General features: G+C 43.9%; 1 protein-coding gene across 1 annotated transcript; it reads left to right on the plus strand.

The window, feature by feature from the left end:
- The first annotated feature begins 1,747 nt into the window (after window positions 1–1,747).
- Window positions 1,748–9,827, plus strand: asb15b (ankyrin repeat and SOCS box containing 15b). The gene is made up of 13 exons (XM_071906057.2): window positions 1,748–1,854; window positions 2,200–2,252; window positions 2,481–2,612; window positions 3,091–3,255; window positions 3,956–4,062; window positions 4,253–4,391; window positions 4,837–5,008; window positions 5,591–5,751; window positions 6,030–6,174; window positions 6,931–7,086; window positions 7,293–7,395; window positions 7,938–8,091; window positions 9,622–9,827. The coding sequence occupies exons 1-13, from the start codon at window positions 1,748–1,750 to the stop codon at window positions 9,825–9,827; spliced, it is 1,800 nt and encodes a 599-aa protein (XP_071762158.2).
- Window positions 9,828–16,930: the final 7,103 nt, after the last annotated feature.

The raw sequence follows: 16,930 nt of genomic DNA on the forward strand, positions 1-16,930 counted from the left end.
ATGTACTCTTTGGTTATTATTAAATTGCGAGTGTGTGTGTGTGTGTGTGTGTGTGTGTGCAGATGTACACTGAATGCACAAAATATTATAATAATAACCTTTCATACACAACATGCAGCTCAAAGTGCTTTACATCAATAGAAGGCAAACAGATAAAAATATATATATATATAAAAGAACAAGCAAAATGCATTGCATTAAAATAATCAAATTAAGTAAAATTAGAAAGATAAGAATATGCAAATAAACAGACAAATTGAATTGCATTAAAAGCACACAATCAAATTAAACAGTTAAAATGAAGGCTAAAAGCTAAGTTGAAAAGAAAAGTTTTTAGCAGTCGCTCTAATAGCCTCTCTAATATTATCTTATATCTAATTTAGGAGCATATTTAAAAAAGGCTGCATCCCCAATCTTCTTTTGAGTGGGGTTTTGTACTTCTAACAAACCAGCAGAAGAAGACCTGAGGGATCCTGTAATGCAGGCCTGACCTAAGCCATTAAGAGCTTTGTATACAAGTAGGAGGACTTTACAATCGATTGTAAAGGAAACTGTGAGCCAGTGCAAAGCAGCTAAAACCGGAGTGATGTGCTCTCACTTCCTTGGGACGTCCTAGGGGCACTTCCTGTTTCCATGAAGTGCACTGATGAGGTGAAGCCAGGTAAAAGCCATTATCCCTTATTAATTTCCTTTATTAAATTGGAAGGAGCTTTGAGACAAGTGAGATGTGGATTGTGCAAAAGGGGCTGCAACTCAATATCAGAGAGATGTCCCTCATATTTTGTTTATTCAAAGTAGGTGTGATATGTGCCCATAACATATGAAGTGCGTTTTACTTAGATGCTTGGAAATTACCTAATTTGAATGAAGTCACAGTGCAGCAACTTTCTCCATGCACTGCAGCCGGAGTGAAATGGTGACAGGCATACTCTTAGTTGAGTCAGGTCGTTGTAAGCAGGTCAGATCTAAATATATCCCAGACCGCTCGGGACCCTGCAAAACAAAAACACAAGAGCTGCAAGTTGGAACATTCACAGGCACAAAAAATCTCAGATCAACAGGTGAGAGAGATCGGACAACATTTTGACATGGGTAACATGTGATGTGTGACTGTATCGAGTGTGTATTACTAACAAATGTGACTCAATATTGAGAATAGATGCAATCATGCAAGAGTCACGGCAGAATGAACACACACAATGACTTGCAAAATGACTTGCATGTGTTAGAGGGCATAGAAACTACAAGTTTGATATGTGATATGTGATTTTGTCAGGCATGTATTACTGACACGTGTCGATTTAAACATGAATGCAATCATACGGTGTTAAAAGGAACACAAAAGGTGAACGTTTAAGCATTGAACAAACTGCAGACAAAATCAAAAGTTAAGACAAATTGGACATTTTGTTATGGCTAACATGATATGTGACAGCATGTTGTAGTGTAACCTAAGAGATATACAAATCCACACTAATATACTGACACATGACAATGCAATCTCAAGCATGAATGGGAGTGACGCTATGCCAGCGACCCTTCAAAGAAACACACGAGTCGCATGCCTGAGGCAGTGGAGGAAGCACAAACTGCACACAGATGTGACTGTTGAGCATGTTGTAATGTGGGTTACTAGCACATGTAACTTCATTTCAAGCATGACTCTCTTGTATTACAACAAGTTATCCAGGTGTAAGAGGCTCAGTGTAAATACATGCTTCATTCATCATTTTTTCCCTCTACAGAAATGGGTGACACTGAACTGGAAGGTATAGATGAGGAACTTATTGAGTTTGCCATTCGAGAGAGCATTCAGGATTCCTACAAGCTGCCATGTTCAATACATGCAAACAGGTGGGAAAGAAAAGATATCAAAATGTACCTCCACTATTTCTTAATGCTTTCACTAAAACAGGTTTGGGGCTAATTCACTTTTCACCTTTCCATTCACTCAGAAATGTAAATTGAAACTGCCTTTCAAATAATAATGCTACAGCCTTCATTCTCAATAATTTCTCTATCAATTGGATAGAGAAAAACCTTTTTGACAGCAAAGAATGTCCACATTTTGAATTTTGAAGACATCTTGAATCAACAAATTTAAAGTGAATCAACTGCAACACTGTTATAAAGCACTATCAATCTGATTTTAAAGTCAAATATTTTGATCTGACTCGATGTTCACCTCATGTTCATTAGGAAGGAAGCGAATTGTGAAGACTTTTTGAAGATAATGGCAGCGATTGAGCAAGGTAGAGTTCACTGTGTGTATTGTGTGTATTGTGTGTGTGTGTGTGCATGCACATTTAGTCATATGTACTCTATGTCTCTCCGTGTATGTGTGCATGTGTGGAACTCATTGAACTCATTGGTGTCCATGTATATTCCTACATGTGCGTGTGTGTGTTTCCCTGCGCATCCCTCTGTGTGTGTGTGTGTGTGTGTGTGTGTGTATATATCTCGGCTGCACCTCTCCCCAGGTGATGTGTATGCGCTGCGGAAGCTGTCAGGCTGTGTGTCTGCCTTCAGAGAGAGAGACGGCGGGGGCAGGCTGCCTCTCCACACAGCAGCTGAGCAGCCGCACCAGGACGCCCTGGATGTGGTGCTGCAGGGTGAGAGCTCAGCAACACACCAGACTGCATTTAACACCACCAGCAGGCTGAATATATCCAGCCTCTCTGAATAGTGTGACAGTGTGAGTGTTGATCAAGCATCACTTACCATCTGAATCATCACATACTGCTAATACAAACGTAACAGTCACTCAATAACAATACTACTGTTGTTGGTTGGTAGTCTTATCCATATCCTGATATTGAGTTGCATCCCCCTTCTGCACAATCCACATCGTCTGCTTCTCTTTATCTACATCTCCTCCTTTGTAATTGGTAGAGATTTAATAAGGGAAATCAATAAGGGATAATGGCTTTTACCTGGATTCACCTCATCAGCGAAAAGAAGAAGTGTCCCTAACATTTTGTACTTTCGGTGTATGTGTATCAGCACAGACACCTGGAGGAAAACACCTTGGAGAAGCAGATTTAGGATGGGGACTGTATGTGATCACGCACTCTTATTGGTGTCCATCAGCATCGACATCCAGCGGGCTGACCCTGGAGGAGCAGACAGCGGACGGGGAGACGGCTCTGAGTCTGGCAGCCGAGGCCGGCCTGGTGGGAAACGTCGGGGTGCTGCTGCGGCGCGGGGCGTCACCTCACAACACCAACAGCAGCAACGAGTCGCCGCTGCTGATCGGTAGCACACACTCCCTCTGATACACTCAACAGAGCACACTCGCTCACTCACTCACTCACTCACATCAGTAATGGCAGATTAAAGCAATATTCCACTTAGTTTTGAAAACCATGAAAACCAGAATATAAACTACTCACCAAGATCAGATGTATGCATTCAAATTTTTACTTCCAATTCATTTGAATGAGGCCACGAAAATATCCTGAAAACTTACATTTAACATGTTGGTGAACATATTCAGCAACAGATCCCGCTTTTAAGACAACAAAGCAGTCCTGGGTCTGTCGTCATTTTGCATTTCTATTCTTGGTTTACGCTAAAATTACCAGGCTATTTAAAAATAAAAGAAGATCCAGTCTCCCAACAGGAACTATCTCTCCTAAATGATATCCCTCCACTATGTTCTCTTCTATCAATAAAAATGCTATTTGCCGAAGATTATGTTTTTAAACGTTGGACCAACAGTCAATTGAAACTCACAGTAGTGGGATCTGTTGTTGAATCTGTTCACAAACATGTTAAATGTCAGTTTTCAGGCTATTTTCATGACCTCATTCAAATACATGGGAAGTAAAAATCCGAACGCTACTTAGTTTATATTCTGGTTTTCATGGCGGTCAAGAGCAGAATAACCCCCATGTTAAAACTAAGTGGAATATTGCTTTAACAGAGTTTGTTTTGTGCTTTCTATATTTTGCAGCAGTGAGACAGAGATCCTACGACATGGTTCTCGCCCTCATCATGGGAGGAGCCTTCGTGGAGCAGGTGTGTCTCACCAAGTGGACGGCCACCCATGAAGCTGCGAAGGTGAACAGCACAACATCCACACTGGCTACAGCATGAGCGAATTTGAATCAGAGCTCGACACCCAGGCTAAATTTCTCACTGAATTACTTTGGTTTCAGTTGGGTTACATTCTGTCTTCTCTCTTTCCTCCCTTCCTTCCTTCTTTCCTTCCTTCCTTCCTTCCCTCCTTCCTTCCTATCTCCTACACCAGTTGGGCTGCCCAGCCATTCTGATGCTGCTGCTTCGACACGGAGGCCAGGTGTCTAGTAGAGACGGTCATGGGGTGACGCCTCTGGGCATCGCAGCTGAATACGGCCACGCCGAGGCTCTGGATCTACTCGTACAGCATGGTAAAATGCTAAAACTATTATGTTCAAGTTCATGGATTTGTGTCTTTGCATGACAGCGTAAACCTTCAAGGTACAATCCCATCTTTTTTCAGCCTATGTATCATATAACTATGTATTCTCCTCTATATATTACAATTAAAATGAACACAGGCACAGGAAAACAATATGAAATTGTGTCAGTATATGAAACACCTAAAAACCAAACAGCGGTTGCAAGCTTATTTAAATGAAATACCTTTACATGAAACATTTGCTGATGAATCTATTGCTGCCAGCTAGAAACAGAATTGATTGCTGTAGCCTACTTATAGGCTTTCATAAAATAATAAGAAAGAAAGAAAGACAGAAAGAAAGAATGGACTACAATCCCTCATGGCTGAATTATCAAACAACAATTTAGCCTGCTCATCAGACCCAGTGTTGTATTTCCCCTGTGCTCCACTAGGTGGCGATGTGAACGCCCAGGCCACCAACGGAGACACAGTCCTGTACGACGCCTCTGGATCAGGAAACCTGGACTGCATCGAGCTGCTCCTACTGCACGGGGCCAACCCTAATGTGGCCAGCTACGCCTGCCAGCTGCCCATACACAGAGCCGCCTATGAGGGACACTTCCTGTGAGCTGACCTTTGTGTCCTGCAGCGACGCTACAGTGCACTCACATCAGTCCAGAATGAGAAAGTGCAGTTCTGATAGAGCGCCCCATTCTCAATGATCTTGACAGGCTGGACGTGACAGCACTCTCACGCTAAACGTTTATGAATAACTGAATTTTAAAAGTCCACTTCCCTGAATTGACGGAATTCAACCCAGCACTGGTATGTTATGAATGGGGAGTGGAACCTATAATGGATATAGTGTCTGGCGTGGGTTATACAGTATGGGGAGGGACAGATGGCGGGAGAGAGAGAGAGAGAGAGAGAGAGAGAAAGAAAGAAAGAAAGAAAGAAAGAAAGAACCAATCAAGCAATCAAAGACAAACACCAGTCTTTTCTTTCCCTTCTGCAGCTGACTTGACAAAGCGAGAATAAAGCGTGTCTCTCTCCACCTCAGCGCTCTGCAGACGGTGATCCCTGTAGTGACTTCTACAAAGAGAGCCATCTGTTTCTCTGTCTAGCTCATTTGTCAATTCTGGCGCTGAATAATTCTGTAGCTCTCTCTCTCCCTCCCTCTCTCCCTCTCTCTCTCTCTCTCTCCAGAGCCCTGAGGACTCTGATCCCCCTCACCACTAAGAGAGCTGTCCGTCTCTCGGGTCAGAGTCCGGTCCATTCAGCAGCCGATGGGGGGCATGCTGTGTGTCTGGAGCTGCTCATCCAGAAGGGCTTCAATGTCAACGCCCTGCTGGACACACACATCTCAGGTAGGGCGCAGCTGGACGCACGCGCGCGCACACACACACACACACACACACACACACACACACGCTTGCTCAAAGACATACTGTCACTGACAACATTGCTACCTTTCTTAGGTGCTGGATATAGTGAAACATCAGTATAATGATTATGTTAAGGTTGTGACCAGAGAGCAATCACATCACCTTTTCTGTTAAATTGTGCAGTAATGATTTATGTCGTAATATGTCCTGTAAACTGCTTTGAGGCCACTTGTCCAGACCTGATGAAAATCTCCTTGCAGAGAACTATGGGGACCTGAGGAAGAGTCCTCTCTACTTTGCCGTGTCCAATGGGGACGTGACCTGTACTGAGATGCTGCTGGCAGCTGGAGCTAGAACTGACCTGGACCCGCTGCGGTGCATTCTGGTCGCCATACGGGCTGAGAGGTGTGTGGTGTGTGTGTGTGTGTGCGTGTGTGTGTGTGTCAGGTTGTCTGTGTATGTGTGAGAGATACTGGGAGAGGCAATGTGTGTGTGTCGCCAGAACTGACATCATCTAGAGTATATGAGGTGTGTGTGTGTGTGTGTGTGTGTGTGTTCCCCTTCATGATGAACATGACATGATGTTGTCTGTGTAGATTCATTTCAGTCATCCAGCTAGTAAGATGCCCAACAAAAAATAAAAACAAAATCCACTGGACATTTTGCCACTCATCCGAGAGGCTTCACCAGTTCTACTTAGTGGTGGGGAATCCCCTCCTGGATGAGTAACGAAACATCTTCAACTCTTCATTTTAAGTCCAGTGGATTTTGTTTTTATTTCTTGTTGGACATGACATGATGTTGTTGGTGAGAGTCATGGAGAATGATACTTGTAGCAGGATACTAGCAAGACATGAGCAAAAAATACTCGCAAAGAATCGTTCTAATGTGAACAGCGTCTGCCAACTTATTGTAGCTGGACACATTACATGCATTACCTTTACAATAATATTAATGTCAATATGAGTAACCAGGTAGTATGCCATAAAAACTTCATGTCTGCTGTATCCTCAAAGAGTTCTAGCAAGGAGTGAAATGGTTGTAAATATCAAGGCAAATTTTCATCTGACTTGAAAGGAATTCCACCTTCCATCCTGGCTGTGTGGCAGTAACAGGATCATTTTGCAGTGTGCATGCTATTGTGTTTGGCTGTGTCTGCAGGTATGAGCTGGTGCGTCTGTTGCTGTCCTATGGAGCGGAGGTGAATTGTTACTTCAGAGTGATCAGTGACACAGTGTTTCCCACGGCCCTGCAGTACAGCCTGAAGGACCGGGTCATGCTGCGCCTGCTGCTCAACAGTGGATATCACGCTCACAAGTAGGTCTGAAGCACCTAAGTAGAGGTTCTTCGGTTCAATTTCACTCAAGTCAGAGCACTTGCTTAAGGATTTATTCAAGTAAAAAGTGTTGGAGTACTTATATTCTAACAAAAATCATTAACAGGTACAGCGTGGAGTTATGTCAACAAAATTGTGCCAGATTATGCTATTAACATGTTATCTCTACAATACCCTCCCCCGGTAGGTGTTTCCAGTGTGACCATGGTAACGGTGAGGAAATGGATAGTACCTGGGTTGACCTCCATAACCAAGCCTACCAGATTTACAGCCAACCTGACGTTGTCTCTGTAAGAACATGAGTCAATACTATGTTCTCATGACAGACACATAATATCTGTCCTAATCTGCTATACACTCCACAGTTATACACTACCAGTCAAAAGTTTGGACTCACCTGAGTGAATGTACTATGTTTTTCATTGTCTTAAAGCCATTTTGATCTAAAGGCTTATGCTTAAATGCTTGAAATGTGTTTTTTTAGACAAATATAAATAGTGAAGTTGGTGCCTATGTATGAATTTCTTTCCAAAGCCTTTGCCTTTCCATCAAGGCAAAGGGCGGCTACTTTAAAGAATCTAAAATATAAGATAGTTTTGATTTGTTAAACACTTTTTTGGTCACTGCATTATTCCATTTGTGTTATTTCATAGTTTTGATGTCTTTACTATTATTCTAAAATGTGGAAAATAGTCAAAATAAAGAAAAACTTGACATTTTAACTTTTGACAAACGTTTTGAAATCAGCCAATCTATCAAGAACTAAACCAACAAACAGATCACTTTCCTGGTAACTCAACGACTCTGTTGTTGTCTCCACCTCTTCCTACAGTTCTGTGAGTTTGTGTCGGTGTCGTGGCTGGTGCATCTGGTGGGCAGCGTGGTGGAGATGCTCCTGGACTACGTCAGCCACGTCAGCCTCTGTCCGAACCTCCAGCGCATCCTGGAGAGGAAGCCGGAGTGGCCGGACATCTGTGACATACTGGGTAAAACTACCAACGCATTGCTCCGGATAGTTTTTCTTTTCCCCTTCAGTTTATCCGGGGAGATTTGCCAAGAACGTATGCTCATTTTCAGCAGCACCATGTGTCACATTCACACGTACACTGAATGTACAAAATGTGAGTTACATCTTCCTGATATTGAGTTGCAGCCGAGAGTTGATTACACAACGTGATTTATTATAAAACGAGAGTACGTGTTCATGTTCATAAAAAACATCACAGTACCACAATACTCCATGCAAACTAGTAGACGAAGAACCCAGAAGTTTGCTTTCCTATGTGATGTCATCTAAATTAATTGATGACATGAGAAGACGATTATGGGTGTGAAAAATCACAGCTAAGGTGTGAAGATATATGGTTAAAGTTACATTTTCATTCTATCACTCAATAAAGAACAACCCTGATTTGTAGAGAATGATGTAAGGGAAAAATAAACTTCACCCTTTGTGAGTCAAAATGAATAAGTAAAGGTTCAAGAGTCTTCCGTGGATTCTTTATTCAGACATGCATGGTTCAGTTCAGTGTTCCAGACAAGTAACAAAGAAGTGACAAAGACAGGAGATGAGAATTCACTTATATAGGTTGAAGTAAACAAAACTGTAAATCTTGGCACAGAGCCAAACCCACTTGGCTCAAAGCCAACCCACCAGTTCAAACTCCTAACTATGTGTCCACCTATAGGATCACTCAAAACCACACATAACCATATATAGTACATGTGCACGCATACATACTGATTACCTCACCATGGTGAGAACAAAGAACAGAGTGTGTTATTCATATAAAAAGCACAATATTCATTTTATTCCTTACAATGATCTTTACAACACCGTGGTGAAGTTTGGCAGAGCACACATACAATTTAGTGAGTAGAGTTTAGTGTCTCACCTTGACTGATTGACCTGAATATGGCTGAATTTTTCACTATTTGTGATCTGGAATGAACTGAAATACCATTAATCCAAGCAATGATGAATTCAGGAAAGAAGCCCCAGAGACAGCTACAGTGTGCCAATCCCATGAGTTTTGAAATGTACACCCTTCAATTTGAGTGAAAAGAAAATTCATGATTCATGAGACTGGATCCATACAAACAAATTCCCCCTGGATAAGACTGAATGCACTCATTATGACTTGAGTAAGATGAAATAGTCAAAATAATCCTTTTAAAAATTGGTGTATAGTCCCATCCATATTGGTTATCCTCCAAAAAGATTCTAGATAGGAGCTTTAACCGTATCTTTAGGGAGAATGTGTGAGGAAACAACAATTTACCTGCTCACCATCCCTCTTGCTCTGAGTTTGAGTTATAACATGTGTCACAGACAATAACAAAATAACAGATAATAAGATAGCTAAAAAATCAGATGTGGAGTAGAGACAGGGTTAAAAAAAAAGAATAAACCAGACAAACACAACAGGAATAAAATAGGTAGACAAAATAAGTAAATAAAAGATAAAAATGTTTTCTTTTAGGAATGATTGATATAACTAGATGTGTGTCTCTAGGCCAGCCGCGGACTCTGCAGCACTTGTGCCGATTGGTGATCAGAGGTCGCATGAGTCCCAGGACGCTGAACGACCCCGAAGCCATGGCTGCTGTCCCCTTCCCCCCGAGACTGAAGCACTACCTCACCTACAGAGAGTACGACCTGTACAGTGACCCCTCCTCCACGTCAACACACCTCATTTCTACTTGTGCGATTGAAAAATGATTGAAAAAGGCATTCATTACCAGCCAATGGGAACGTCTTTTTCTCTAAAGGTTCCTTTGTATTTAGTGTCAGTATACTGAGTTTCATGTGCTGTGGGCCATGAAGTCAGAATAACAGAATAATACCTCGCCCAGAGAGTGTGTGACCTCTGCTTTGCCCCGTCCCGCTCCTCCTGTGAATGCACAGTATTTCCATCAGGTATCTGAAAAAGAATAACACCGCTCTCATGTTCAGACAGTTGGAATGTCTCTTTTCTTTAGGTCTCTTTGTTATTGAGTATCAACATATTAAGTTTAACTTTTTTTTATTAAAATTGGGCTGGTCAGGCATGAAATCCAGGGCCGATTTTCAATGCCTTGGACAAAAACAGGAGAATAGTTTGTCACTTCTGGTGTTACTGTATTGCTACTAGTCTCTCTTTATGCCTGTTAGCATTACAAAGTTATTACTCCTTACCACATTATTCTGTTGACTGCAATGGCAACCAAATATGTAAAATATGACATGGCTATCATCAATACAACTCAATAATGCATGGATAACTAGCATATAAAATAACTGTTTACATTTGGTTCACCAATTAAAGTACATGTTTGGATAGGAATCTACAAACGGGATGAACATGTCACCCACTGCCATATTATTCCCACTTAGCCCTGGCGTTCAGTATGTACTGTATCTATAGTATCAACAAGGGGGATACATGACAAGTTTAGTGACAACAATATTGTTGCCTAAATGTAAAGCTGTGGTGTAACACATAGATTTGTGAGAATATTTTGTCATTTTGTAATAAACAAAGTTGTTTCAAATAAGTGTTCATTTTCTAAAGCTCTCTCAACCTCTGTTTCTTAACAACACATTCTCTATATGATTCTGTGTGTGTGTGTTAGTGTGTGTGTGTGTGTGTGTGTGTGTGCGACACCATCTGGAGCTATGCTCCTGGTAGGGTCACCCATGGCGGTAAGGTCGAGGGGGAGGTCCCTGACAAAGAGCAATCCAACCTTGACCTCAACGGCGGAACAGGCGGAGGATGATGGCTGACTTTAGGGGAGCATCACAACGGCTGGGAAGGCGGATGAAGGCTGCAACAGAAAAGGGCCCCCAGCCATCGTGGACTCCATGCCACTGGATCCTGACCCAGATCTGTCAAGGATCGTGTGGTGGCTGTCCGTGCACCAGTGGAGACTGGTGCACGGACAGCCACCACACGATCCTTGACAGATCTGGGTCACGTTAAACAAAGTCACGCACAGGCATCCTCCTTAAAGGAAATCCACCCTAACATCCCGGACTAAGTCCTATGGCGACCAGCAATTGGCGACGGGGGCAGGATTGTGAGATCTGGAAGCCCCTAGTCATGAGCCGGCACATTAGGCGGTGGGTGCTAGATTCAGTCGCTGGGCTCTTGGAACGAGGCAGAAAGAGCCCTTCGGCAGCTGCATCCACGACTGAGCAGCCCTCTTTAGGATCCACTCTGCTCACCCCACCTGGGGAAGGGGCTAGAAAAGGTGCCCTAAAAATAGCCTGCCTCAAACCTCCCGACTGGATTACCGCGTCCAGAGGGATCACCACACGCGGTCAGGAACACAGAAAAATGAACTTTGGAGCCTGGAATGTGCGCACACTGATGGATAGTGCAACCAGTGACAGACCGGAGAGGAGAACCGCGATCATCGCTAGAGAACTGAGGAGATGCCGGTTGACCTAGCTGCCCTTTCTGAAACCCGATGGGCAGACGAAGGACAACTAAAGGAGGAGAAGGGTGGCTACACTTTCTTCTGGAAAGGAAAAGCTGCTGATGAGCCCACGATCCATGGTGTTGGATTTGCCATCAGGAACCAGCTCATCAGTCACGTCTCATGACCATCCGTCTGGTGCTTGCCAACAACCAGATGGCAACAGTTATGAATGCCTATGCCCCTACTTTAGACTCTGAAGAGGAAGTAAAAGAGACCTTCTATGCCTGCTTAGACGAGACACTGTCAAGAATCCCCAGGGAGGATAAGATTATTCTCCTAGGAGACTTCAACGCCAGGGTCGGCCGGGACCACCACCTCTGGAAGGGCACTATAGGAAAGGAAGGCATCGGGAATATCAACTCCAATGGAGTTCTCCTTCTCAGCAAATGTGCTCAGTACGACCTCACCATCACTAACACCCTTTTTCGGCAGAAAACAGGAACTCCAACAGGAATATCCTGATGACATCGGAGAGCACTGGAGCCTGCTCAAAACCACCATCCTCGATACCTGTAAAACCACCCTTGGGTACATGTCCAGAAAACACCAGGACTGGTTTGATGAGAACGACACAGAGATAGAACAACTCATCTCCAAGAAAAGGAAAGCCTTTTGTGCCTGGCAGAATAATATAACCTGCAAGGCCAAAAGAGTGGCTCACTCCAGAGCCAAGGCGGACGTCCAGAGCAGGGTGAGGGAGCTTAAGAACTCTCGGTGGACAAAAAAAGCTCTGGAAATCCAGAGACTGGCAGACTCGGGTGACACCAGAGGCTTTTTCAGTGCTACCAAGGCCGTCTATGGTCCATGCTACCGCGGCTTAAACCCCCTGCGCTCAAAGGACGGGCAGAAGCTGCTGAAGGACAACAAGTCCATTAACACCCGATGGAAGGAGCACTTCCAGGAACTCCTCAACTGTGACAGCACAACCGAACCAGACATTACCAGCCACATTCCCCAGAGTCCCATTAGAGAACACATGGGGGAACCTCCCACCATGGCCGAGGTTCAAGATGCCATCAGGAGCCTTAAGAACAACAAGGCCGCTGGTCCAGATGGGATCCCAGCTGAGATCTTAAAGGAAGGTGGACCAGAGCTCCTGTACCACATTCACGCCCTACTCCTCAAGGTCTGGGAAAAAGAAGAACTTCCCTCAGAGCTCAGGGATGCTCTGATAGTGACCATATTCAAGAAGGGGGACAAGGCTGAATGTGGAAACTACAGGGGCATCTCGCTCCTGTCAACAACAGGCAAAGTACTCGCTTGTGTCCTCGCAAACCGACTGCTACCACTGTCTGAGGAAGTACTTCCAGAATCACAGTGTGGCTTCCGCCCATCCAGAGGTACAGCAGACATGATATTCACAGCACGCCAACTCCAGGAATAATGCTGTGAACAAAAGCAGCCTTTGTACAGTATATGGCCTTCATAGACCTGACAAAGGCCTTTGACACGGTGGACCGCCAGGCTCTGTGGAGCATACTATCAAGGCACGGCTGCCATGATAAGTACGTCAGAATACTGAGGCTTCTACATGATGGCATGTCAGCCACGGTGCTCAACAGTGGCTCTGACTCTGAATCCGAGCCCTTCACTGTGGAATCGGGGGTCAAACAGGGATGCATCATCGCACCCACCCTATTTGCCATCTTCATTGCTGCCATACTCCACCTCATTGGCAAGGAGCTGTCACAGGGGATCCCAATCCTGTACAGAACTGATGGCAGGATCTTCAACCTTAATAGGTTCAAGGCCAAGAACAAAGTCAACACCACCATCTTGGAGCTTCAGTATGCGGACGACAACGCCATCGCAGCACACTCCGCAGAAGACCTCCAGGGCATCCTGAATGCCTTTGCCAAGGCATACAGAGCCCTGGGCCTAGCCTTAAACATCAAGAAGACCCAGGTCCTACATCAACCTCCTCCCAACCAGCCATCTACCCAGCCCACCATAAAAGTGGACAACACCACTCTTGAAAAGGTTGACCACTTCCCCTACCTCGGCAGCCTTCTTTCCTCCAAAGCTGACATCGACTCTGAGGTTAACCATCGCCTGAGTTGTGCCAGTGGAGCCTACACCAGACTCAGGAAAAGAGTCTTTGAAGACCGAGACCTACAGGCCCAAACAAAACTCCTGGTCTACAGAGCCGTTGTCCTCCCCACCCTCCTCTATGGAGCCGAATCATGGACCACCTACAGCAGGCACCTGAGAGCCCTGGAACAACACCACCAAAGATCCTTGAGAAGGATTCTGAGGATCAGCTGGGAGGACAGACGCACCAACATCAGCGTTCTGGAGGAAGCCAACATGACCAGCATCACCACCACAATAATGCAGTACCAACTCCGATGGACCGGCCATGTCATCCGCATGTCCAACACATGTCTCCCCAAACAGATCCTGTACTCCCAGCTGACGGAAGGTCAGCGAGCCCTCGGCGTGCAAAAGAAACATTTCAAGGACAATATCAAGGCCAGTCTAAAGAAATTCTACATCACATCGAGCAACTGGGAGCACATTGCACTGGACAGGCGCTCCTGGAAGAAATCCGTGCAGCACGTCATGAAATGGAACTCCGCCGTGCCGCAGAGACAAAGCGACAGCACTGCAAGGAGAGAGATAAAAAGGCTCAACCACCACCAACCACCACCACTTACCCCTGCCCACACTGCACCAAAATATGTGGATCGTGGATCGGCCTCTCCAGCCATCTGAAGACCCACAAGTAGACGACCCTACAGAGAGGACAGTCATACTCGTTTCGAGTGACCGCCGATGGTGTTTTCATATTGACCCGTTGAATGCAATAATGTGTATTTACTGGATCTTACTGCTTACTTCAAACGTTCAACTTAAGCCAAAAAGATAAGAAAAAAACATCAAAATATTTCATGCAACAGCAGTGTTTCTGTGTACGTGTGTTAACATGACTGTTCTGTGCTGGGCCTGCGTATAACGATAGCTGTACAGTCGATTAGGACAGATAGAACATATGAGCTGTTTGAAATCCCTAAATACATCAACATAATTCCTGTTCTCACATTATGTACTCTACATCAGACTGGAGGAGATTTGGAGCAGTGACGTTGGGAGCTGCTGAGATCAAATGTACTTGTGTCTTCTGTGTTTGTGTGAGTTTGTGACAGTGAATTTTTGTGTATTTTTATAAGTGAGAGAGAGCGAGAGAGAGAGAGAGAGAGAGAGAGAGAGAGCGAGAGAGACTCATAACAGCATTTCATTCCCAAACTTCCAGCTGAGAGTAAATCCACTCTGCCCAGACCGAAATGTTGAATGAAAGATAAACGATCAACCTGCCAATGAGGTCAAACTTTTTTCAAACAGAAATCCTGTGATGCAATAGGTTTTGTTTTCCCATATTTCAAGTTCCTTTTCAAGACTATTAAAAGCCGCAGCCTGCTTCCGTATTAATGTGAATTAATGTCATTCTGAACTCACACCTTTGTAATCCTTTCAGATGGTCAAATAAAGCAAAAATGAGAAAAGAAGACAAACGTGGAGAATTTGTTGATTCTGGTATACAGATTACCGGAGGTTGCAGCCTTAATATTTTGTTTTATCTCTTCTTGTCCAGAAGTTGCTGTTGACCTCAAATTATTACAACTGTGATATCATGGTGGTATTGCTGCTCCAAGCTCTTTTCACACAAAAAGGCATCCGGAAACGTCAAGTCATACATTGAAAGCTGCAATGTATGACTTCATGTTTCCGGATGTCTTTTTTTGTCTGTCTGTCTGTCTATTTATGTTCCTCCATTCTATTCTTGTTCTTCTTCTTTGTCCCAATTTGTCACTGTTCCCATATGCAGCACAGTGCCTAGTCTTCCTGTTTATTTATTTATTTGTTGTCTGTCTTTCCTTGTCTCCATATATATCTCTGTGACAGTGTGGGATTTTAATGACTTTCTAGCGTTTGTTATACGCTGTGTAGGGCCTATAACATTGTATATTTGAGCAACTTATATTTGATTTTTGACTGATGTTTCGGTATCTGTATTTGTGTGTATAATCTTGCTCTCTCTGTGTATCTTTCTCTTTCTGTCTTCTTTTCTATCTATCTTCAATGTCTTCCTCTGAGTCAAACATTTCTCTACCAGAATTTGTTTTTCTTTCATTTCTTCTACCAATCTTTCTGTATCTCTGCTTGTTCTGTTTTTTCAGTTTACCTCAATGTTATTTCATTTGTTAAACACATTTTTTTTAATTTTCTTCATTTTTATTTTATTTTTATACAGAAACCTATTTTTTTTCTCTATTCAAATGTGCTTTATTGACATGAAATACAAAAGTACTTGTTGCCAAAGCAAAAATAACAACTAACCAGTTATAACCAGATTCAGATAGCAGTCATGACAATATGACAATAATAACACTACTCTATCACTAAAGCAATAGACAAAATATATTGAAGGACATATGATACACATAGTTTTTTTTTCCACTGAATTGATCTTTCTCACCATTGTTGTCTCTCTGTATTCTTCTTCTTTTACTTGTCTTTGTTGATCTGTTCCTCTATCCATCTTGCTTTGTTTTTCTAGAAATACTGGCATTTAGCAGAATTTTAGCAGCATTGTTTAGCAGCAGCACTTTTATCCAGAGTAACTGACCATGAGTGAGCAGGTAGGCGTTCAGTGTCTTCCTCAAGGACACTTTGGCAGGACACATGGCTGTTGATGGACACATTTGCTGTCGTGGGGATCGAGCCTGTGACACTTTAGTTATGGGACACTAGGCCACGCTGCTGCTCGGAGGGAGATACACTGTCTCTCTCGTTCTGTGTATCTCTTGGGTCCAGTTGCTCTTTTTTTGGCCATGAACAAAGCCGCTCAGGCCACGGTGACAGACTGCTACGTCGGCGGGCCGCAGGCTCTGAGCTCACATGCTTTTTGTGGCTCTGTCTCTCAGAGCGGTGCCTCCCAAAAAAGACGCTGCATCATGGGGCCCACACTTTGTTACGTTCCCGTCTGATCCCTCTCTTAAGGCCTAAACAGCAGCTGGGGAGATTAGAGAGGAGAGGAGACGGACACACACACACACACACACACACACTCTCTCCTACACAGCAACACACCCAGGAGTCGGCCAACCAGGATAGATCCAGTTCAGACCGGAGTATAGTCTCATCAGAAGCACCTTTTGACTGGAACTCAAGAGATAGAGGCCAGTCTGACCAGACACCTTCCCCCAGCAAGGAAACACCTTGATCGGGCTCTGACTCTGCAACGACCCCCTATGTCTTTGGACCTCCAGCAACCCCTGGGCCGGATCCCGTCTTTCACACAGGACCTTATCTTTTGTTGGAACCTCTAATCCCCAGACTCCAACTTCCTACCATACTCAT

Source organism: Centroberyx gerrardi, chromosome 24 (assembly GCF_048128805.1).
Source record: "Centroberyx gerrardi isolate f3 chromosome 24, fCenGer3.hap1.cur.20231027, whole genome shotgun sequence".
Classification (NCBI taxonomy): domain Eukaryota; kingdom Metazoa; phylum Chordata; class Actinopteri; order Beryciformes; family Berycidae; genus Centroberyx; species Centroberyx gerrardi.